Source organism: Brachyhypopomus gauderio, chromosome 18 (genome assembly GCF_052324685.1).
Source record: "Brachyhypopomus gauderio isolate BG-103 chromosome 18, BGAUD_0.2, whole genome shotgun sequence".
NCBI lineage: Eukaryota > Metazoa > Chordata > Actinopteri > Gymnotiformes > Hypopomidae > Brachyhypopomus > Brachyhypopomus gauderio.
The window spans coordinates 7,257,666-7,281,915 of record NC_135228.1 but is presented as its reverse complement, the minus strand read 5'-3'; the positions used below and the strand labels follow the sequence as shown (position 1 = coordinate 7,281,915).

At 43.4% G+C, this 24,250-nt stretch overlaps 1 protein-coding gene across 1 annotated transcript; it reads right to left on the bottom strand.

The window, feature by feature from the left end:
• Positions 1-2,962: 2,962 nt before the first annotated feature.
• Positions 2,963-22,892, bottom strand: LOC143482156 (Fc receptor-like protein 5). Its single transcript, XM_076980435.1, has 10 exons — positions 22,805-22,892; positions 21,587-21,622; positions 19,262-19,597; positions 15,501-15,779; positions 14,016-14,264; positions 10,962-11,300; positions 10,302-10,580; positions 4,032-4,280; positions 3,447-3,563; positions 2,963-3,157 (listed from the first exon to the last, which is right to left on the bottom strand). Exons 1-10 carry the CDS (start codon positions 22,833-22,835, stop codon positions 3,153-3,155), a joined length of 1,920 nt encoding a protein of 639 aa, XP_076836550.1. The 5' UTR covers positions 22,836-22,892; the 3' UTR covers positions 2,963-3,152.
• Between the last annotated feature and the right edge of the window lie 1,358 nt (positions 22,893-24,250).

Genomic DNA, 24,250 nt, shown 5'->3' with positions numbered 1-24,250 from the left:
ATACGAGAACTAAGAGACTGAACACAGCGCATACACGTAACTAGGAGGCTAACTAAATGCAGGGGAGAGGACAACTAAAACAGGTAAGCTAAACAACCGAGAAACACGAACACATACAAACACAACAACCAACAAACCATATATACAAGATAAGCAATGTGAACTGGGCGACAAGATACCAAACAAAGGCATAATCGGAGGACCAACAGACAAACAGGAAACTATACAACGAACACACAACCGTTAAACACAGGAATGTAAAATCACAGCGAGGACAAAGAGAGAAACCGAAAGAGAGCAAAGGAAAAGGACTAGGAGGAAGCAGGACAGGGAATGGCCGAGGGACTCACGCACAAGGAATGACCGACAAGGGATTGAAACACTCGGGGTTCTTTATACACAGAGACAAGACGGTGAAACAAGACTCAGGTGTGTGGGTACTAACGATGAGGGCGTGACAGACAGACGGAGGAACGAATGGGAGCGGGGAGCTAGGCGGGACCAGGGAGGAAGGAGGGGCTGGACGTGACAATCTATATATAATTAATCTGGAATAAAATCGACTATGATCTCTACTCTGTATATTAGATGTTATAATAAAATTTTAGTTCTCCAGCAGCTCTGATTTAATCAAATTCATCTTATATTGATTGTAGACATTTTTCTCAGCAACTCCATCGTGAGCGTTTCTGTTTACAGACCTCTCAGTCGGTGTTGGTGTGGGTAACTCTATGGAAAGTGCTGTGTAATATCTACTGTCTATATTTTGTTTATATACTGATCTGTAGCTACATGACCATTTCCACCACTGTGTATTGTGGTGCACCAGACGCAACACAGGAGGATCTCTTTACAGCAGGGATGTCAAAGTCAAATGGACCGAGGGCCAAAAAACCAAATTTGCTACAAGCCGAGGGCCGGACTGGTTCAATGTTTATTAAAACATTGAAATGATTGCACATAGCCTATTGAACCAAGACCTAACACAGTGTTTATTATTTAATGCTTAAATGAATAAAGCAATACTTTCTTATGGATCTGTCAGTAATTTCAAGTGAAAAAATTTTTCAACAAGCAAACAGATAAAAACAAACTTCCTTCAAAGAAAACATGTCCTGTACATTAAATGAATAAAGTAATAAAGGTTTGAAAAGTGCTGGAATTTAGGCTAAAGTACTTGAAAATGCTTGAAATTGTAACTACTTCGTTTCACAACAAATATCTGTCTGACTGAACAGTTAACAAATACGAGCCTCTTGTAATTCCAGGACGAAACATGAGAGAACGTGAAGACGTTAAGATTGGGCGTTTTGAAAATAAACAACCATTACATAATGTGAATAAAAGCGAATTATGTCGAATCATTTCGAATATATGTATAAAAATTTAACTTAATTAAGTTTAACGTGCTGGTGCGCACAACGTTACAAAATTCGAGAGGTGCACGACCTCGTGAATCGACAGCGCGCGACGCCCTCGCCCACGGGCGGAGCCACTGCGATTACGTCATTTTCGCCGAGCGGACCTTTGCCGCTTGTGTGCGCTGCAGTGACTTCGCGGGCTACCGTTGCATTGTGGGGAATGTAGTGTTTGTGCGTGCAAAACACCAGCGGGCGGCTGTGGCCTGCGGGCCGGTTCTAATAGTAATTAAATATCATCCAGGGGGCCATAGATAATCAATTCGCGGGCCAGATCCGGCCCGCGGGCCTTGACTTTGACATATGTGCTTTACAGGCAAGAACACAGGTTTTGAGATCTACTCAAAGCATCTTATAAACCTGAATTAGCCATCAGTAATTATGAAAAGCGCCTTAGAAGTTAGCATTGTTTAGAAACTATGGCTTTCCAAATGTAATATTAACATATTTTAACCATCTTCACTTTTACACAGACCACTCAAACAAATCACTCATATTAATGAAAACATGAACATTGTTACTCATATTTCAAACAATGAATCACATGATTGAACAACTGTTTGTGTTGAAGGTTAACCAGGTTAAAGGTTGCTCTTGGGTGGGAAGTACCTTATATGAGTGTCTCTCTTCCCTGTCCAACTGTCTCAGATACAGTTGGTGTAACGGTATTAGAGCTCCAACTTAACTTTTGCTTTACTGATTCCTTATTTGCCTATTAAAGTCAATCTATTTTCAATCGTTTTTCCTGTGCCCTCATCACTATTCAGAAATAGTGTTTCTCCTCTCTAATGCGATAGTATACTTTCTGACTGAATATTGGGGTATTTGGTTGAACATCCAAAACAGGAAATAGAGTTCAGGAGGCTATTTATCACTCAAAAGTCATATCATCCACCACATCACAGTGACCCACATGGGACGGGCGAGGAGTGGAAAATAAAAAGGAAGCCATCATGCTAGTCTCAGGGAAAAGGGGGCATTTAATGCATAAAGTGCACAACATAACACCTGTGACATGATTCAAATCAAGGAAACAATAACCAGCAGTCAACTTGTACAAAGACAAGACATATATAGACTGACAATCGACCCTCAGGACAACATGAACTACTGCCCCTGCAGACGGAGGCGGTCAGCAGGGGGCCTCCGTACCGTGACGCCACACAGCTGAATCAGAATAGAAACCGTATGACAACAGGCAGCTCAACTGTGCTGTTAAGCAAATGTCATGATCATGCATTTGCTTAACAGCACATGCATGACCATGATATTTATGCAGTGATTTTGCTAATAAATACTCTAATCATGCAAAACTGGGACTCCATCAGATTTGAACAAAAAGCCCTTTGTTTATCTGTTTCATGTCTGCCTGGAATGACTATCATGACAAACTAAATACAGACACTGAACCACATGTCCTGCCCTTACAATTTAGCCTTGAGAGAAAAATGTTTATACCCAAGAGAGGAATTTGGGACTTCATTAGGCCTATATATTTTTTCAGTGAGTACAAATATGTCAAAAATACAAAAATAATTAAATATGTCAGAGATAATAAAACAAAAAAAAATTTACAGTATAAATACCATCTGTTAACACATGCATATAGTAATAATAGAGTGGAAAAAAAATAATTGTGCATAGTTTCCAGAGCTTAAATATTATTAATGTTCAATTTTGCATTTCTTTAGATCCCTCCTCTTCTGTGTATGCATTTGGACTCCCACTGCCAATCTAACCTGGAGAAAACATCAAAATGAAAAGATAATGTGAAAAGCCCACACAGAAATTACTGCTTCTTGTTTCTAATTTCTTCATATTTTACTAGAGGCAACGTGACCTGTGATGGTCATTGTGGGTCAAGGATTCTTAGAAAGAAATGGCAACCAACCTATCCTATCCAACTGGTTATTGCTGCTCTGTATTAAAGTAGCATGTGTTTATATGCAAAGAGATTTAGAATCCTGAACTAGATTTTCTGCAGTTTATTATGTATAATGTGAAGAGCCAAAGATGAAGAATTCTTACCATGAGCTCTGTAGCATTTGACCCCCAATACAATAGAGATTAGCAGAAATGGAGATGATACCAGTAGACTGCTGAGCAGCCTCAGGGCTGAGAATGGGGCTTCTGAATGTGACCGAGCTGATAACACACACACACAATTTAATTTTACTGCTGGAACAAAGAAAGATGCTGGACCAAGCGAGAGCTGGTGTTTTAGTACTGCACCTGCTTAATATCCTGGTCTGGGTAACTAATGACGTACTGATAATGGCACGGAGACTGTAATGATCACTGTAATGATGTACTGATGATTATAAAGACTCACTGTAATAATGTACCGATAATGACATGGAGACTGTAATGATCACTGTAATGATGTACTGATATTATAAAAACTCGCTGTAATGATGTACTGATAATATACAGACTGTAATGAGGTACTGATAATGATATGTAGACTCACTTTAATGATTTGCTGATAATGACATCACAATGCTTCTTTCAGTTTCAAAATGCTATAATTATATATATATATAGCTTCCCAAAAAGGTTTGAATATTTTATAAAATATATTATAATAAACTTGACAAAACATTGTTTTCTCACCTCTGACTGAGATCCAGCTGTGTGGTGACTCTCCTCTCTCTGGGTGTTTACAGTGGTAGAGACCCTCATCTGACTTTGAGACATTGTGGATGGTCATCTCTCCTGCAGTCTGGTTCTGAATGAGTAATCCATCTTTATATAAATCAGCTCTGAGGTCTGATGTGTCAGTGGGGTGAAGTAAACAGTGTAGAGTCAGATGATCTCCCTCAGTTACAGGATGTACAGGACTCTCCAGGATCACAGAACCATCTAAAATAGAGAAAATGTTAACTCATTAACAGTAAGAATTATTACAATGCAAATACATCTGTATAAGAATAAACTAAAGGTTTTGAAAGCAGAGTGCAGCGTTGGAACTAGGTTGTCAACTCCAGGACCTGTAGTGCTCCAGTACAGCCCTGTTCAGTGTTTGACCTGTTCCACTAGAGCTGATTCACCTCAGCTAAATACACCCAACAGTGCAGAAACACTGCGGTAAACAAATCATCAAACAATTATAAACATTATAGAATTCCTTTTACCAGTGGTAGTTTTGGTCTTAGAAATGTAATATAGTTAGTAGTATAAATTAAAATATAGTTAGTAGTGTCAGGGTTCGACCCAGCCACGTGACTCCTGCTGCCACTAGGCGGAGCCCGCGAGCTGTAACCAGGGGCAATCAAGCCCGATAGGTGGCACCTGTTCTACAGCCTATTTAAGACAAGCGACTTCAGCAACTCATTGCTGAAGTTGTTTGTTGTTCTATGCACACACAGCCCAAGCCAGTTTTCTCTCGTCTCCGGACTACCTCTCGTTTCTCTAGTTCTCCTGTTTCTACTCTGAGTGTTCTCAGGTTGTTTTTTGTTTCCCTCCGTCTTCTCCCTCTCTGTTCTTCATTGGTTTGTTCTCCAGTGTTCTGGTTAACAGACTGGCAGGTAACCAGGTAGAAGCTATAGGTCTTGTTACCATAGCTTCCTCTTTTGTTTCTTATTTTTTCCCTTCCCCTCTGACACGTCGAGTTTGCCTCCGTGTACTTTTCGTTTTTTCCCATTTTTCTTTTGTGGACGCGTTGTATTTCTTTCCGCGTGTTTTTTGTTTGTTTTACTTACCTGGTCTTTACACACGTCGAGCTTCTCCGTGTTGTCTTTCTGTTGTTTCCCTCTGGGGTTTTTGTTTTCATTTTTTCCTGCATTCGCGGAGGTTTCATTTGGCTGTTTTTTGCCGTTTGTTTTATCGGGTCGCGTTTGAGTCCTCACCACGTTTAAACCAACGCGTCACCGCCGAGATCGGCGGCGAGGCGTAACAGAACAACTTCAGCCCTTTATGGACTCAGCTGACCCGTCAGCCGACGAGGTGCGGAATGCCCTAGCTATGCAAGGGCAGGCTATCGGCAGGCACGAGCAATCACTTCGGGAAATACTCACCCAGCTCCAGGCTATCTCTCTCGCGGTTCAAAAGCCAGATCCGCCCGTGACAGCTGCCAGTCCTCCGGTTTTCTCCGGAGCTGTGGGGTTGCTTGCCGATTCCCGTACGGAACCTGCATTGCCCGCTCCGGCACGTTATAGTGGTGATCCCAATGAGTGTAGGGGGTTTTTATTACAGTGCTCTCTGATTTTCGAGCAGCAACCATCCCGTTTTCCCACCGAGCGTGCTAAAGTGGCTTATGTGATGGCGTTGCTTTCAGGGAAAGCACTGCGGTGGGCTACACCCGTGTGGGAGAATCAACCCGAACTCTGTTCCTCTTTCGAACGGTTTTCTAGGGCTATGCGGCAGACGTTTTTCCACCCGGCTTCTGGAGGTATTGTCGCGTCTAAACTGTTACGTTTGCGACAGGGTAGATCGACTGTGGCAGAATACTCATTAGAGTTCCGCACTCTGGCGGCAGAGAGCGACTGGGGTGCAGAAGCATTAGGGGCCATATACATAGAAGGTCTAAGTGAAGAGATTAAGGACGAACTGTCCCTCAGAGAGCCACCCAGCGGGTTAGACGATGCCATAGAACTCACAGTTAGGTTGGATAATCGGCTACGGGATCGTAAACACCGCCGTTTGTTCGCACCGTCCAGTGTTAAACCGGTTTCTCCCGTACATAAGACTACCCAAGGGGACAGTGAAGCATCAGAACAGCCCATGCAGTTAGGACACACTCGCCTCTCTCCCCAGGAAAGACAAACCCGCTTACGGGAGGGCAAGTGTCTCTATTGCGGTCGGGCTGGCCATAGAATCGCCGAGTGCCCCGAACTACAGGGAAAAGGGCAGACCCGTCGGTGAATGGGGTTGCATCGACGGGTCATGGCGCTCACGTACCCAACTGCGGTCTTATGCCCCACGTAGTAGTCTCATGGAGGGGTTCTGACGAACACCGGGTGGTGGCTCTCGTTGACTCGGGGGCCACCGGTAATTTCATCGACTCCAACCTCGTAGCTTCCCTCTCCATACCTCTGGTTCCCTTAGAGAAACCTCTCTCAGTGTCCGCCGTAGACGGCAAGATGCTCACTTCAGGTGATGTTACCCACCAGACTGTTCCTCTAACGGTTACTATAGGGAACCATCACGAAACACTCACCCCTTATGTCATCGCTGCTCCTAAACTGCAGCTGATGTTGGGGTTTCCCTGGCTTCAACGCCACAACCCTGATATAGACTGGCTCAACCTTTCTATCAACCGATGGAGTAAAGTATGCGAACAGTCGTGCTTGGTGCCACGCTGCAGTAAACCCGGGGAGAGACCAGAGGAAATAGCAGGTTTAGAAAAAGTCCCTGCTGTTTACCACGACTTAAAATAAGTATTTAGCAAGCGCAAGGCGGGTTCCCTACCCCCGCATAGGGCCTGCGACATAGCTATCAATCTCTTACCTGGCACTACTCCTCCTAGGGGGCGTTTATTTTCTTTGGCACTACCTGAACGCAAGGCTATGGAAACCTACATTCAGGAAGCGCTCGCTGCGGGTACTATCCGTCCCTCTACCTCTCCCGCTGGTGCTGGTTTCTTCTTTGTAGGAAAAAAAGATGGGGGTCTCCGTCCTTGTATCGACTACAGGGGACTTAACAAGATCACCATCAAAGACCGTCACCCTTTGCCTCTTATGTCTTCCGCCTTCGAGGCCCTTCAACGGGCAACAGTTTATACTAAGTTAGATCTCAGGAGCGCGTATAATCTGTTGCGAGTCAGAGAAGGCGACGAGTGGAAAACCACCTTCAATACACCCTCTGGTCATTACGAATATTTAGTCATGCCGTTTGGACTCATGAACGCACCCGCGGCTTTTCAGAGGTTCGTTAATGGTGTTCTTAGGGAGGCTCTGGATGAGTACGCCTATGTTTATCTCGACGACATCCTGATATATAGCCGTACCATCACAGAGCATCAGCAACATGTTCGTCGCGTTCTCCAGTTGTTATTAGAGAATCACCTCTACGTTAAACTGGAAAAATCATTGTTCCACGTCTCCTAGGTGGCCTTCTTGGGGTTCATAGTCGCTAAGGGTCACCTGGCTATGGACCCCGCAAAAATCAAAGCCGTTACTCAGTGGCCCGTGCCCACGTCCGTTCGTTTAGTTCAACGCTTTCTGGGTTTTGCCAACTTCTATAGACGATTTATCAGAAATTTTGGTTCCCTTGCTGCTCTGCTTTCTGCTCTTACTCGTAAGAAGTTGGGGAAATTCACGTGGACCCCTGAAGCCCAGAAGGCGTTCGAGACGCTTAAGGGTCTTTTTACCAGTGCTCCGGTGTTGCGGGTTCCTGACCCTGAGCTCCCTTTCATTGTTGAAACCGATGCCTCTGATTTGGGCGTTGGGGCGGTTCTCTCTCAGAGAGTCGGGGAACCGCCTAAGCTGTAACCCTGCGCCTACTTTTCACACCGGTTCACCCCCACGGAAAGGCGGTATGACGTAGGGGACAAAGAACTCCTGGCCGTTAAAATGGCCTTAGAGGAGTGGCGGCACTGGCTGGAGGGAGCTCGTCACCCTTTTCTGGTCTGGTCTGACCATAAAAACCTGACGTACCTCCAGCAGGCCAAGCGTCTCAACGCTAGACAGGCAAGGTGGGCCCTGTTTTTTAGCCGTTTCAATTTCACGTTGTCATATCGTCCGGGTTCTAAAAACACTAAGCCCGACGCTTTGTCTCGGCAGTGGGAACCTCCTCATGTTGACAGTTCCCCGGAAACCGTGCTTCCCCCGGGGGTTGTAGTGGCACCCATCAGGTGGGGTATAGAAAAAACCGTGCAGGACGAACTCGCCAATGAACCCGGGCCTAGTAGTGTTCCTCCTGGCTGTCTTTACGTCCCCTCGACCGTCCGGCGCAAGGTCCTCTTGTGGGGACACACTGAACGTTACGCAGCGCACCCTGGCGCTAGGCGGACCGCCGAGCTCATAAGAAGAAGGTTTTGGTGGCCAGCTATGGATCAGGAGATCCGCAACTTTGTAGCCTCCTGCGAGGTGTGTAACCGAAGTAAGGCGCCACGCAACAAGCCTAGGGGGTTGTTGCATCCGTTACCCACACCCTCCAGACCGTGGTCTCATATCTCCCTTGACTTCGTCACCGGGCTTCCATCCTCTAAAGGACTTACCACCATTCTCGTGGTCGTGGACAGGTTTTCCAAGTTTAGTAAGTTTATCGGCCTGCCCAAACTGCCCTCCGCCCGGGAGACCGCGTCTCTCTTGCTCATCCATGTTGTCCGCAATTACGGGTTCCCTCAGGACGTGGTGTCCGATAGAGGTCCCCAGTTCGCCAGCAGCTTTTGGAAGGCGTTCCTGTCCCTTCTCGGCGCCTCCGCTAGCCTGTCTTCGGGTTTCCATCCCCAGTCCAATGGCCAGACCGAGCGTGTGAACCAGGACCTGGAGCAGACCCTCAGGTGCCTGGCTTCCACTAACCCTGCGTCCTGGGCTGACCACTTGTTGTGGGCCGAGCACAACACGCTGTGGCATTCGGCCCTGGGCATGTCACCCTTCGAGTGCTTGTTCGGATACGCCCCTCCGCTGTTTGCAGCCCACGAACAAGCCGTGGCTGTGCCTTCCGCTGTGGCTCAGTTTCGGCGCTGCCGCAAGGCATGGTCACGGGCCCGTTCGGCCTTGTTGAGGGCATCCTCCGCCTATTGCCGCAGCGCCAACAAGCACCGTCTCCCTGCGCTGTCCTTCCGTCCTGGGCAGCGTGTGTGGTTGGCGGCTGGAAACTTACCGGTTACCTACCGTCTGGTTCTCCCTCCGTCCATGCGTGTCCACCCGGTGTTCCACGTGTCCCACCTCCGACCGTACTTGTGTGGTTCTTCTCCCGCCCCGGCTCCTCCTGCGCCGCGTATGGTTGGTGGGGGTCCGGTTTACACTGTGCGACGTCTTTTGGACGTCCGTCGGGTTAGGGGGCGGGACCAGTTTCTGGTGGATTGGGAGGGTTATGGGCCTGAAGAGCGGTCTTGGGTCCCCAGGGCGCGCATCCTGGATCGTTCCCTGATCACCTCCTTTTATCGCGACAGGGCTGTGGCCCTGGGCCCGCGGGGACTCGGGCCCAGAGGGGGGGGTTCTGTCAGGGTTCGACCCAGGCACGTGACTCCTGCTGCCACTAGGCGGAGCCCACGAGCTGTAACCAGGGGCAATCAAGCCCGATAGGTGGCACCTGTTCTACAGCCTATTTAAGACAAGCGACTTCAGCAACTCATTGCTGAAGTTGTTTGTTGTTCTATGCACACACAGCCCAAGCCAGTTTTCTCTCGTCTCCGGACTACCTCTCGTTTCTCTAGTTCTCCTGTTTCTACTCTGAGTGTTCTCAGGTTGTTTTTTGTTTCCCTCCGTCTTCTCCCTCTCTGTTCTTCATTGGTTTGTTCTCCAGTGTTCTGGTTAACAGACTGGCAGGTAACCAGGTAGAAGCTATAGGTCTTGTTACCATAGCTTCCTCTTTTGTTTCTTATTTTTTCCCTTCCCCTCTGACACGTCGAGTTTGCCTCCGTGTACTTTTCGTTTTTTCCCATTTTTCTTTTGTGGACGCGTTGTATTTCTTTCCGCGTGTTTTTTGTTTGTTTTACTTACCTGGTCTTTACACACGTCAAGCTTCTCCGTGTTGTCTTTCTGTTGTTTCCCTCTGGGGTTTTTGTTTTCATTTTTTCCTGCATTCGCGGAGGTTTCATTTGGCTGTTTTTTGCCGTTTGTTTTATCGGGTCGCGTTTGAGTCCTCACCACGTTTAAACCAACGCGTCACCGCCGAGATCGGCGGCGAGGCGTAACAAGTAGTATCATAGTTCCTAATATTCTGTTATCTAGAATTTCATTTTCCCTATATTAAGTGCATTACATGGAGACTCACTGTGTACTGTGATGTTGACAGGATTACTGTTCCTTCCAGATTCAGACTGACACCAGTACACTCCAGTGTGGGATGTGAAGAGGGATCTGATGGTGCATGTAGATCCTGTAACTGATCCCCAGTCTGTTGAACAATTTGACACACTCCATCGGTGTCTGTATCGTATCACTCTCCATCCAGTAGATTCATTCTGTCCCTCACAGCTCAGTGTGAGAGAGTCTCCACTAAAGTGTTGAGTTCTGTTGGGACTGATGATCAGAGAGCCTGGAGGACGTGAGCCTTAGAAACAAAAAACAATGATGATACGACCACTACTACTATTACTGCTACTACTGCTAATAATGCAAATAATATAATTAATTATCATTAAGGTAGACACAAGCAGGGACGATTGGCGGGACCTGTGGGCTTATATAGGGAGTCAGAGGAATGAAGGACAGGTGCTCGTGATAATGAGTGGTGCTCAGTGGTTAATTACTAGGCGGGTGATTGAGATATGGGGAGTGCACGAGATGTGGAATGATGTGAAGTACCCAGCCTACCATGACAGATTGTCTTATCAAAGCTAGTTATTACAATTTACCTCAATAATATTTCCTTTATTCCAATCATTAATTTACACAAACATGTACTCCAACCCATATTGTTGTATTTCCTTACCAGTGATCCATAGTGGCTGTGGGTCGCTGTACTGTGTCTGATAGGCTGGTTCTCCTCTCTCTGCTCTGCACACATAAACTCCTGTGTGATGAAGAGCAGCAGGACTGAGAGTGTAGGAGACTCCAGCTCCTCTGCTGCTGTCTGAGAGGAGCTCGATACCATACATCATATAGCCTTTAGTGTCTTTTTTTGGAGTTAAATCTTCTCTGTAGGGAACAACTCTGTACCAGCTGAATGTCCATCCTGTAGAAGAGTCTCTGACCTCACAGCTTAGAGTCACTGAGACTCCTTCAGTCAGCCAGCTCTGTGGAGACACACTCAGTACCGCCTGGGGTCTCCCTGTAAAAGAGAAAACACAAACATTCATAAAGTACAACTTTATTATTTTGTCTAATTGCATAATTTCTTGAATCACAGCACATACCAGCAATCACACTGGTCAATGGTTCAGATTTCACATAATCTGTTTTTTTTTTTTGTCTTTCACTGACACAATCACTGATCTCTGTTTTTGTCTTACAATTTGCTATTGTAAGATACCGTCAGGGCTGGCTCGGATGCCACTCCTCCCGCTGCCACTGGAGGGGGCTCCTGAGTCAGTGCCAGGGTTAACAAGCGCAATCAGCGGTGATCCGTCACAGCTGTTGTCATGGCTTCTTAAGTAAGCTTGTTGTGACGGATCACTGTTGATTCATTTTGGCTTGTCCGTTACACTCTCATCCCTTTCTCTGTTTCCTTTGTCACAACGTTGTGCTGCTGTTGTCTCGCCACCTTACTCTCTCTTGCTCTCTCTCTCTTCTCTAACTCGTACTATTACTTATTCGAGTGTCTATCTCCTGTGCCGCGTTCTGGCCATTCTCAAGTTTTCCTCCAGCTATTTCTCTTTCTATTAGTTTTGCATGCAGATTGGTTTCACAATCACATATTCAGTTTGCTCACGTGTGTGTCTCGCTTACACGCAGCCTTAGTTTACTGCCCTTTAATGCTGTCTGCTCTTGGCGGCACTTGGGTCTACCTCTCAATTTTCTGACGCGGTGTGTACTGATTTGTACACCTGTCGTCACATACTGTAACATGGATGATTATGGCCTTTGCAATTATATGTGCTATAGACAGAATATAGAGTCCCAACTGTATGCTCATTGTCTTCCTATATCTCATCATGCATAAGTACAGAACACAGACAATATGAAAGCATTCACAAATCCATTCTTCCCAACAATCATCAATAGCCGGTTTTGTTGACCTCACGTCTCTTACTTGAGAGTTCCCGGTGCACATAGACCGGTCTGTTTTAACACACAAAAAAAAATTCACCACCAAATTTCAAATTTGTTGGTTTTATTAAACACTTTTAACTGTGAACAACATCTCAGATAGTTATTATGAATTTATAGAATTACACATAAAATATCTAGTGAAAATACAAATGCAATGTAATGAAAAAAAATAAAATACCAAACTCAACATGGTATGTGTGTGTGTGTGTGCACGCACGCATGTGAATTCATGCACGAGTGGCATGTCACACTCAGATCAGAGTGGGCCTTGCAAACATAGGCATGACGTGTAGGTGTGTGTGTGTGAGCGAGCGAGTGAGTGAGTGAGTGTCTGTGTGTGTGTGTGTGTGAGTGAGTGTGTGTGTCTGTGTGCGTTTAGGTGTGTGTGTAGGTTTTTGTGTGTGTGTGTGTCTGTGTGTGTAGGTGTGTGTGAGTGTGTATGGGGATGTTTTCTGTCTGATAGATGAATATATTCTGAATACCCATTCATTTCCTGTGACGGTCACGTTTGACCGGCAATAACACAGATGTAAAACGTTGGTTTAAAACACTCAAAATTCAATGAAAAAAATGATCATCACTTTTATATGTTCCAGTGCATAGTGTGGAGGATGGAATAAGGCCTTGCAGCAATCAGATGTAAAACACAATATTTATGAGTGGTTTAAGTTGTAAATCGGTCAGATTTGACCCAAACATTACAGGAGGCTACTGTCAACAAACTAACTATTTCCAACACAGAAATTATTCTTGATCTCTGTTTAATTTTTTTTACTCTAAGGAAAACATAATGTGAAAAGAAACGTGACTGGTAGTAAATGAATTTAATTCATTTTTGGATGAAACAACTATGTTGCTACTCTCAAAAAGATTTTCTGACAACTTTGTCAGGGTTCCAGCCCAATTACAGCACTGAGAAGGCTCTTGTGAAAGTGGAGTCACAAAGACAATGTCAAAACCAGGCATAAATCAGCCACAGATCAAAGAATAATGCAGATAAAGCAGAGTAGGGGGCTGGTAACATTGGCGTGAATAGGGTTAGGTCAAAAGAAGCATCAAGAACTTATTCAAGATATGATCTCAAACATACGGTGGGCGTAAATGACACTTCACAACTACAAGCAGACACAAGGGGTATTTATAGGCAGACACAAAGGCAAAAACCCAGACATGGGTAAAACTATTACTTGGAGATTGTGAACAAACAGGAGGATTCTAGGGAATGTAGTTCCCACACGAGATTGGTTGGAGGCAGAAGGTGTGAGACATTGCATATTGTCACGAGACAGAAGCAGCAGGAGGTGAGGATAGAGCTGTTAGGTTTCTATTGTCCATAGTATCAGAAAGCAAAACAGCTCACAAATGCAAAAGGTGCATTAGTGCTACAATAATCACAGCGCAAATAAGCGCTAAACAGTCATGGACTCTGAAAGCACAAAAAAAAAAAAACAGAGAGGCATTTTCAGTCCAGTGCATATGTTGGCTCCTTTAGAGCTAAGAGGAATGCACAGCGAGACCTGTAGGTATTTATAGAGTGGAGAGAATGAAAAACAGGTGGTTGACAAATGAGTGGGTGTGTCATTGAGTGGGTGTGTCTTGGAGTGGGTGTCTCCCCTGAGGACCGGGAGCGGCCTACCGTTACACATACTGTATATTGGTTTATGTTACAGGATTACTGCTCCTGCTAGATTCACAATTAAAACATTTTAAATGTCTTCCCAAGGTTTTAAGCTTTAATTGTATTGGTTTAAACCTGAAACCTTTCCTTTCTCACCTGTGATTGAGACCCAGCTGTTTGGTGACACTTCTCTTTCTGTGTGTTTACAGTAGTAGAAACCTTCATCAGACTTTGAGACAGTGTAGATGGTCATTTTTCCTGTAGTTTGCTTCTTAATTAGTAATCCATCTTTATAGAAATCAGATCTGAAGTCTGGTGGGATTGGGTGGTAAAGTAAACAGTGTAGAGTCAGAGGATCTCCCTGAATCACTGGATTGACAGGACTCTCCAGGATCACATTACCACCTGAAACAGAGAACATTCTGCTGATCATTTACTATGAGAATGATGTAGGCCTGAATGCTTCCAATACATAAGTACAAAATGACCAATTTTGCAAAGTATTATCACAGTATTGTAGATCTTGTTCCTCCCAAGGTATCATCCTAATCTCAACCTAGGGAGTTTTTCTTCGCCACAGTCAACTCTGGCTTGCTCATTAGGGATCTGGGCCCATGCGATGCTTTGTGAAAATGTGTGTTGTAAAAAGTTCTATATAAGTAAAATGTACTTGACCGGACTTGACAACTCCTTCCAGACAAACCCATCACTGTTTCACTTCCCAGGCCTTCTGACCAACCTCACATATTCACTACAAAGACTTTGATTTGTTTCTGACAAAGATTCCATATGTAGTGAATCCATTTAATGTGTTAATGATGTGGATTCCTGCTGTGACATCCAGGCTACTACACCAGATTCTTTACCATTGGTTCTATTTTTGTTGTGATTCCCATTCATAATGAAATAGTGATTGTCCTGCATAGTGACATAGTGACTGTTGAGAACATATAGACTCTCCTGGATATAGTGACTCTTAATGACATAGTGGGTCTGTCCCGAAACATAGTGAGCTGTCTACAAAGACAGCATTTCACGTCGCACTATAACATGTAGGGTGTCCCTATTCTTAGATATCAAATGGTTCCTCAGCTGCTAAAGTAATCCCATGATTCAACACAAGCATAGCTTTTGCCCCTGGCAAAATCATTTAAAATGTTAACACTGCTTTCGTGGAGCGATAAGGTCCCTCATTGGTTAACTTGGTGCTGTTACTGATACACCCAGCAGAGTGTACTCAAACCAATATGGCTCCAATAATAATCTGAGTATAGCAAATGTCTTTAACGTTCTGGGAACCAATTCTTACAAAAGGACACCTAATACAAACATAATTCTCAAGGTATCTCACTCACTGAATCTGTTTCAGAAATACCCAAAGTCTTAGTGGTGTGCACCCTGAGTAGGATGCCTCATCACTACTGTCAATAAACTAATAAACTCATCACCACAACTGATTAAATTATGAACTCATCATAACAAGAGAGAACAGCCATTTAAATTCTTGCTGGGTTTGTTTAGTTGACAAGCTTTACTTGCTTAACAGTTTTTGTAGTCAGAATATTGTACATTTGAACATTATATGATCAATCATTTTTCTTATTGTCCTTTAGCATGTAATCACACAAATTTAAGACTCACTGTGTACTGTGATGTTGACAGGATTACTGCTCCCTCCAGATTCAGACTGACACCAGTACACTCCAGTGTGGCATGTGAAGAGGAAGCTGATGGTGCATGTAGATCCTGTAACTGATCCCCAGACTGATGAACAATCTGACACCCCCTGGCAGTGTGTGTATTGTCTCACTCTCCATCCAGTAGAGTCACTCTGGCCCTCACAGCTCAGTGTGAGAGAATCAACAATAAAGTGTTGAGTTCTGTTAGGACTGATGATCAGAGAGACTGGAGGAGACAGACCTTAGAAACAGAAATTTACATGTATTATTAAATGATTAATTAGTTAATTTTTAAAATCAATTCACAGCTCTAATTATTATTATTATTATTGTCTTGTCACATCTCATGTGTAGTGAATACACTTAATATGAAAAGGTTTTCTTATAGATTAATGTGGAATATGGACATGTCAAACACATATGACTAAGCCTATTCAGCTGACTTTAAAAGTCAATAATCAGTAGATCATTGTAATATGCTGTATCGCCCCAGACTCCGGGTGTGAAGGAGCTGGATACACTTGCTGAGAAAGACTAGATTCATTAGATTTAATATAAATTATTTGCAAGTGAGCAATTAGCGAAAGGGGTTAGGGTAACACCACCAATGAACAAACTAGGACGTGACTTACAGGGGCGATGATATGGAGCTTTTTGATGGCTGATGCTGTGGCTTTTAATTCATTGTTTATTGTCATCAGATCTTTCTCCATGTTTTTGGTTATTTTCCCCACTACTGGTTTCAGGCTAAGCAAAACAGCTAGACCAATAATCAAAACCAATACAAGGCTACTTTTATCGTGTCCATGCTCATAGTTTACGGCTAACTAACATAAACAATGAACAAATCCTACAAATGCGATGCCACTTGCTCACAGTGATTTAAATTATGCTGATTGCATGCATAACATGAGCATCCATTCACTGATCTACATAATCTATATTAAATCCTTTAAATTTGCAGTGTTGTAGTAAACTACCACTGTAGATTCACATACCCCCCTATAATCTAAATTCAACGTTATCTCCAAACAGTATTCCGAACTAATTTAGTGCTGGCTAGCTGGCTGTCTAGTATCTTTCACCCAACATAATTTACAAACAAAAGTTATGAACCATCTTCATTTCAACAAATGGCAAGTTGGGGCTCGTCTGGATAAATTAAGCAAGTGGCCGATACGCAGTCATCCAAAAGTGTCTTTAGATGCCTGTCAACAGAGGCAAACGGCGCTTCTGGACAGCAGATACCACAGTCAAGTAGCACTAGCCACACTAAGTGCCACGATTATTTGACAGCTGCTACAAGGTGCCATTTCTGGGTGGCACAGAGCCCACTTCATGCTGCTTACTTGACAAACAGGGATCGCACCCTTACAAGAAATTTAGCAGAAAGACACTCCTGCCAATGACCTGAGATGTTGTGATTGGCCAGATGCAGTTTGATTAGCTCGAAGTTTGTTTGCTCTTCCTAAGTATGCCAGATGCTTTCTCGACCCAAATTTACACCCAAACCTAAATTATCACCTGAACCTGAATTTTACCTTGAAGTTTTGGATACCTGACTGGATTTTATAGGCTTTTTGTTCAAGAAATAATGGTTTCAGGTTCTGGTGACACTGAAAAAGCTCCATATGATGAGGCATTGTAACGTTTGCGACAGGCAGGCATGACGCAAGTGCAGGTAAGTAATTTAAATAAGAAAAAGGAAATACTGAACACAAGAACTGAACATGGACAGCCAGGAAACACAAGAACACTAGGAAGCACACAACCACCAACTCAACGATTACCATTACCAACTAATACTAAACATAGCGAACACACGAGACATGGGGATCATAAACAAGGTGCAGGAGTATGTAGGAGCATTAAACATAATCAATACTAACTAACAAGGGAAAACCTAGTATGACTACATGACAAACGAAACCAATCGGAAGACATAAAAACCCATAACCAATACCTTCAACTGCGAACGTACAGAGAGAATGACAAACAAGAAGGCAAAACATGAAAGACTTACAACCACCGCAAGACAGAACGTAGAAGGGAGCACAGACGCAAGGCACACACGAAAACGAAACTTAGATACAAACAGATCACCAAGCAGCACAGAGCAGGGCAGGGCATGGAAAGGGAGAATTCACGAATACAATGACCAACAAAGATGGCTGAAACAGAGGGACTAATACACTGGGACAGGGAACTAAACAAGACACAGGTGGGAGTACTGAAGACAGGGGTGTAACAGACAGAAGGGAACTATGGCAACAGGGAAACAACACGAGACAGGGGAGGAGGGCGGAGTTGGGCATGACGGGCACAATGAAAAGGAACAGGGAATGAAGTAAAAAAATAAATAGAAAGACCAACTACATAAAGCATGAAACAAAACTAAGAGCTAGAATGATCACGAAAAGAAACTCAACAGTGATAATGAGAGTAAACATGAAAATATGGGGAGGGAATCAAGGGAAGCGCAACCCATCAACCTGGAACCAGAGAAAATAACCAGACTAGGAACAGAACCAGACAAAAGCAAAAAAAGGACAAACCTGAACAGACAATCTACCGGTAAATATAAGATTAACTACAGAAAAACACCTGCAACAGTCAGGATCGAAATAGCATAGCAGCGGTAAGACGACCAGACTGAGCCAAATGAATTTAAAAGACTAGAAACTACTGAATACAGACAGGGGGTATAAATACAAGGGCAAACAAAGAAACTAAACAAGACACAGGTGACATCAATAACCAAGGCAGAGATACAAAGGACTAGGCATGGCTAATACAAACTGTCTAAAGCAAGGGTCGGCAACCTTTGAGACATGGAGTGCCAACTTTAACATGTCTAGTCAACGAGTGTAGCGAGTTTAAATTTGAGCGGGGGTAGCGAGTTTAAATTATTGAGCGGGGGGGGGGGACAAATTTAAGTATTACATCGCGATCGATCGCCAAGATTAAACGCCTCCGCCGAGCAGAGCGTTGAGGAGCGATTTCGATTGGAGAATCGTGCTCTCTGTCTGAGATTTTGTATTATTAATTTTTTTTGCTGATGCTGGTCCAGCGTGTCGCGTGCCAGTGCCAACAGTGGGATAGGTTGCCGACCCCTGGTCTAAAGGCAAAGGAAAATCAAAACAAAAGACACATAGAACACCAAATTAAGGGAGTCGAACATAAACATGACTTTGAATGACGGGGGCAGGGGTAACTCATTACACATGCGAGGAAAAAATGGATGCAGAGGCACGAAACATTTATTTCAGATGTTACAGTAAACACAAGAACATGCATACACAGCAGCAGATGAAAGTCAGACCTTGACTGACATCTACAATGACCAATACGCACATTTAAATACATCAACACAAACTAGACACAAGTGCAACACATGACAAAAACAAGATGAGGAACAGGTAATTCAAATAACAAAAGACGAACACACACACTGGCAAGCCCACCTAAATGTAAGACTACGTAGATGTAGACATATTCAAGCATATAAACATGCCCTGAAGGAGGAGTCAGAGGTGGTACTGTGACAATCATGATCAGTATATTAAAAGTATTTTAATATTTAATATGGCACCCTTAGCAATGACTAGGGATTATAATAACGAATTTAATAAACACGCGTTTGAAAGGGTTTATCCTGAGTTGTACTGCTTTTCATTTGATCCTTCAATTTTACACATGCTCCAACCCATAAATTTTCCTCACCAGTGATCCATAGTGGCTGTGGGTTGCTGTACTGTGTCTGATTGGCTGGTTCTCCTCTCTCTGCTCTGCACACATAAACTCCTGTGTGATGAAGAGCAGCAGGACTGAGAGTGTAGGAGACTCCAGCTCCTCTGCTGCTGTCTGAGAGGAGGTCTTCACCATATCTCAGATCGCCATTAATGTCTATTGGAGTTAAACCTTCTCTGTAGGGAACAACTCTGTACCAGCTGAATGTCCATCCTGTAGAGGAGTCTCTGACCTCACAGCTTAGAGTCACTGAGACTCCTTCAGTCAGCCAACTCTGTGGAGACACACTCAGTACTGCCTGGGGTCTCTCTGTAAAACAGCAAATACAAAATATTGAATCTTTAAATATACTCACACACAATGATAACCTTACCATGAATGTCTGATGTCATAATCTCTTTCACACTCTGACGCTCTCTTTCTTTTGCGCGCGCACACACACACACACACACACACAGATGGACATTCATGCAGACCTAGCAATTATAGTTCTAGTAATACTACAATTTGTTATCGCTATTTTATAGAGCAAACATCAGCATTCACTTTGCAGAACTAGAATTAATTAAATAATCACAACATATGTAATTAGCTTTTCAAATCTGTATTTGAACTGAATTATTTGTCATATGCAGGTTAACAAAGGTCAATGCAGCAATGTAAAAAAGGTTTGGATGAGAAGATCCATTTGTGACGATGGGCGCAGGCAGACGGACGAGGCACGAGTCCACTGTTCTTGGCACACACGTCACTTTATTTAGTGCACATATAGCACAGACAGCGCACGGAGAACACTTACACATATACTCTTACATGACTCAAACAAAGACGAGCACGGGACACTGCGCAAACGCACATTAAGTAGACAGACCACATAATCCCAGAGTGATGATGAGACGAGCCACAGGTGAGACTGACGAACATGCTTGGACACAACCACACCCACGGAGATACACAGACGCAGACGTCTAGATGTAGACGACAAACACACGCCCAAAGGGGAGGGGTCAGGGGCTGTACCGTGACACCATTCAATTCAGTACTATAGAAAAAGAGACTCTTGCACTTCTTTTAGCCCTACAACACTTTGAGGTTTACCTAGACAGTTCAACTGAACCAATCACGGTTTATACTGATCACAATCCATTAGTGTTTTTAAGCCGAATGTCCAATTCAAACCAACGCCTGATGCGCTGGTCATTGATTGTACAAGGATTTCACCTAAAGATTGTGCACAAAAAGGGATCTGACAATGTGATGGCTGATGCTTTGTCTCGGTGCTGATAACTCGTGGTGTGTAGAGGATTATTGTGTGTCCCCCAGGTCTTCGTTTTTAAGGGGGAGGGTGTTACATCCTGTGCTGCCGGATCCATCTCCTGATCCTCCGGGCCGGGACTTGGCTACCACCTCGCTCTGGCTCCGCCCCTCCACTTAGGCCTTGTGGATAAAGAGGACGAAGATCCCAAGATGGAGGGGAGAGATTGAGAGGAGATAGAGAGGCTTTGTGTGTGATACTGCTGTTTGGATATTTTGTGATATTGTGTGCTAGCTCTTGTGTAGTTGTATAACTTTGTGTCTTGGTGTGTGTTGTCTTTGATAAGTATTGTTTGTTATTTTGGCCTTGCCACTCCTGACGATTGCCAGTAAAAACATCTTGTTTCAAAACTCAGATAAACTTTGTCCTGGATTTACATTTCATCATCCATATTTGTTGTCACGTAGGGCAACGCCCCCTCTCATAGCTGTCACTCTGGGTTCCCTCATGTCTGTGTTCCCTGCCTGTTTGTCCCGCCCTGCTCGTTTATTTTGATTCCTCATTTGTTACCACGCCCCTGTGTCATTGTCACCACCTGTCCCTAGTTTGGTTCTATGTATATAAGTCCCGTCATTCCCCAGTCGTGTCATCCGTGATTTTGTCTTTCCATTTGTTCATGCTGTCGCTTCGTGCTTTTCTGTTAGCTGTATTATCTTGCCCGTGAGTTGTCTTTGTTCCCCCGTCTGTTCAGTATGCCTGTGTTCCTCTGTTATTCGGACTGCCCTCCTGTGATCGACCCTGCCTGGCTTTCTGACGACGAGTATGGTATTCCCTTTAATAAATCTCGCTCCTCTCAGCGATTGTGTCCGTCTCCTCGCTCCGTTGCTTCTGCAACGTTACATTTGTACAGATCTATACATACAAACCGTTGCGGCCTTTACCTAGACAAGGGACGTAACAACTGAGACAGTAGTAGCAGAGAATTTTAAAATTAAAACAAACAAAAATTATATTTATAATTTAAACAGTAAAAACTAAATCACCTTCAACAGTCCCAGCTGGTGCAACTGAAATCAGTACTAAAAAGTCAAAGAAACACAGAACATGTAAACATGGAAACTATTCAATTATTCACACAAACAATACATTGCTGTCCCACTGAAAAAAATTTGCCTCAAAGCAGAGAAATGTTTAAAATTTTTATGCTGCAAACTACCAACTAGTTCAGGAAAATTTCTCCTCAGGCCACTGTGTATGTACCAATGTGATCCAACTTGAGCCACACTCAAATTTCACTTCTCCTACTTCGTACTAATCTGAGACAGTTTGTTATGGACCTGACTGAATAGAGCCCTCTCTGGATAGAGCATCTCCACAAACCTTAAAAATAATTTTTTAACTCTTCTTTAATGCAGAAATGTAGGGATGTCTCAATATCAGACTGTCAATACACCATTATCGAGGTGACATTAATGATCACAATAATATTGCGGTATCTATAGGACATTTTAACAAAATATATACAAGATGCTGCCCCATTAGGAGAAACCGAACCAACCTATGATGCCCTGATAACGCAGGTGATTGGTGTCTGAATGGCAGCAGTGTTGATGAGAGATCTGCCTATGAGCTACAGCTTTAACATTAGAAACTTTGTTCTGTGTGAACATGACCATCAGAGAATTATGTTTGACTAGTTATTGTATATTAGTTAAACACCAGTATAATAAATGTGTGTTAGACTATGATGCACCATCTGGCACTGATGTAATCTTACAATGCATTATTTGGTATTAATGGTGTGTGATCCGGTATTGAAAGTTTGCTGCCACTCTGTGTTTAATCTCATATATTGTTGGTTTAGTATTAACCTGTTCAAAAAATAAGTAATTGCTGACACAAATGTGTTTATGGTACCAATACTATGCTTAGCTAGTGATGCTCATAGCTGTAATGCTAACCAATGATTAAATATTTAATTGTGCAATTATATTATACAACTAATTATAATTATAATTACATTTATATTTATATAATTGTTATTATATAAATTATAATTGTAATTATTATAAAACAAAATTTTGTCAACTATCAGAATTTTGCAACAGCCCAGGCTGCAGCTGAAGGGGTTGGACCTAAGGCACTCATCGAATGCTTTCCTTTCCATACCAAATATGGAGACATTGCATACACCTGACCTCAGACTGCACATTATAGCAACCTCTCATTCTAATGAAGACATAAAGAGAACATTTACTCACAGAGCATCACAGGGAGTGGACTGAGCTCCATACTGTCCAGTAATCACAGACTGACCGAGCTAGTCAGTGCTAAACACTCAGCACTTCCTGTGTTCTTATCACACCTCTGCTCACACTCTGATCATACTATTACGCATTTGAGTGATGCTCTCTGTTCTGTTCTGTGTTCTGACTGTGAGATACCTGTGAGCTTTTTCTCTCTGTGACACAGGTGTGGTATTTGAATGCCATGGTGAACAGCAAAAAACACATCAAATTGTTTTTGATTTTGGCCACATTCTCATGTGATAATGAAATCTGATAAGTTTTATGTTCAGGTACTATGTGTTCTCCTAAAGGTGTTAGTGTCAGCAATGTAAGTGAGGCAGTGATGTATTGTTCCTGTATTGCAGTTCCTGGTTTGTAATTGCAGGGCTAAAATAAGCACAAGGTACACACTACTGTAGATAAGTCAACATAAATGGAAACAGAAAATAACCAAACCATAAGCCCATACATAGAGTTGTTTGCCCTCTCAAGAGACTTGAGGTGGTGCAGGACCAGCAGTGAGGGGGACAAATAGCATAAAGGAAGCATGAGAAGAAGGGAGACACATACAGACACTTATAGACACTTACAGACACTTATAGACACTTTTGGTGTGTGTAACTGAGACCTCCTCTGGAGAGAAATAAACTTTGTGTGAATTGATATGACCACAGAAATGGTCTGTGGAGACATCAAAGTGGATCCCATCTGTGGAGTCACCAAAGATGGTAGTGTGACTTTGTAAGTGATGGTAATGATACGGATTGTACTATCACGTTATGGTACTGGTACTGTGACTTTATTAATAGCTGAATAAAAACTATGAGACTAAGTAGTAAATTATCTTTAAATGATTGTTTTAATGTGTCACTATGGTCAGTAAAAAAATAGTTAAGGCATACTACACATTTTTGATGAAGTATCATATCACTTGGTCGAGTGTCAGAAACAAGAACACATAGCTGTTTCTTTCCTTCACAAGAAAGGGGGTTTCAGACCACCCCTAGAACACTTCCTCCGTCTGTTTCACGGAACAATGTGGTTGACTTAAAATGGAAACCAGGCCACGAGCTACCTCATGTCTGCTTCTGTCATGGGCATTCAGACACCAGGGCACAACACCATGTGAAGACCTTCAAAAGGTTATGTCTGAAGGCAAGAATCTGGCATAATGGATAAAAATGTCAGGGCCATTATAAACTTAGCTTGCCAGTTAGCAGAAGCCTACAGTAACAACACAGCTTGCAATTATATATCCACCACACTTATACACTGCTCAACACTGAAAAAATGAAGAACACTAGAGAAAAACCTGGCGTTATAGCTTCATCAGCTAAGAAGTGGCTTGACTACAGCCAACAACTCCATATTGTAGTAGATGTTTGCGTTAAACATCATCTCCTTCAGGAGATAGAGGTG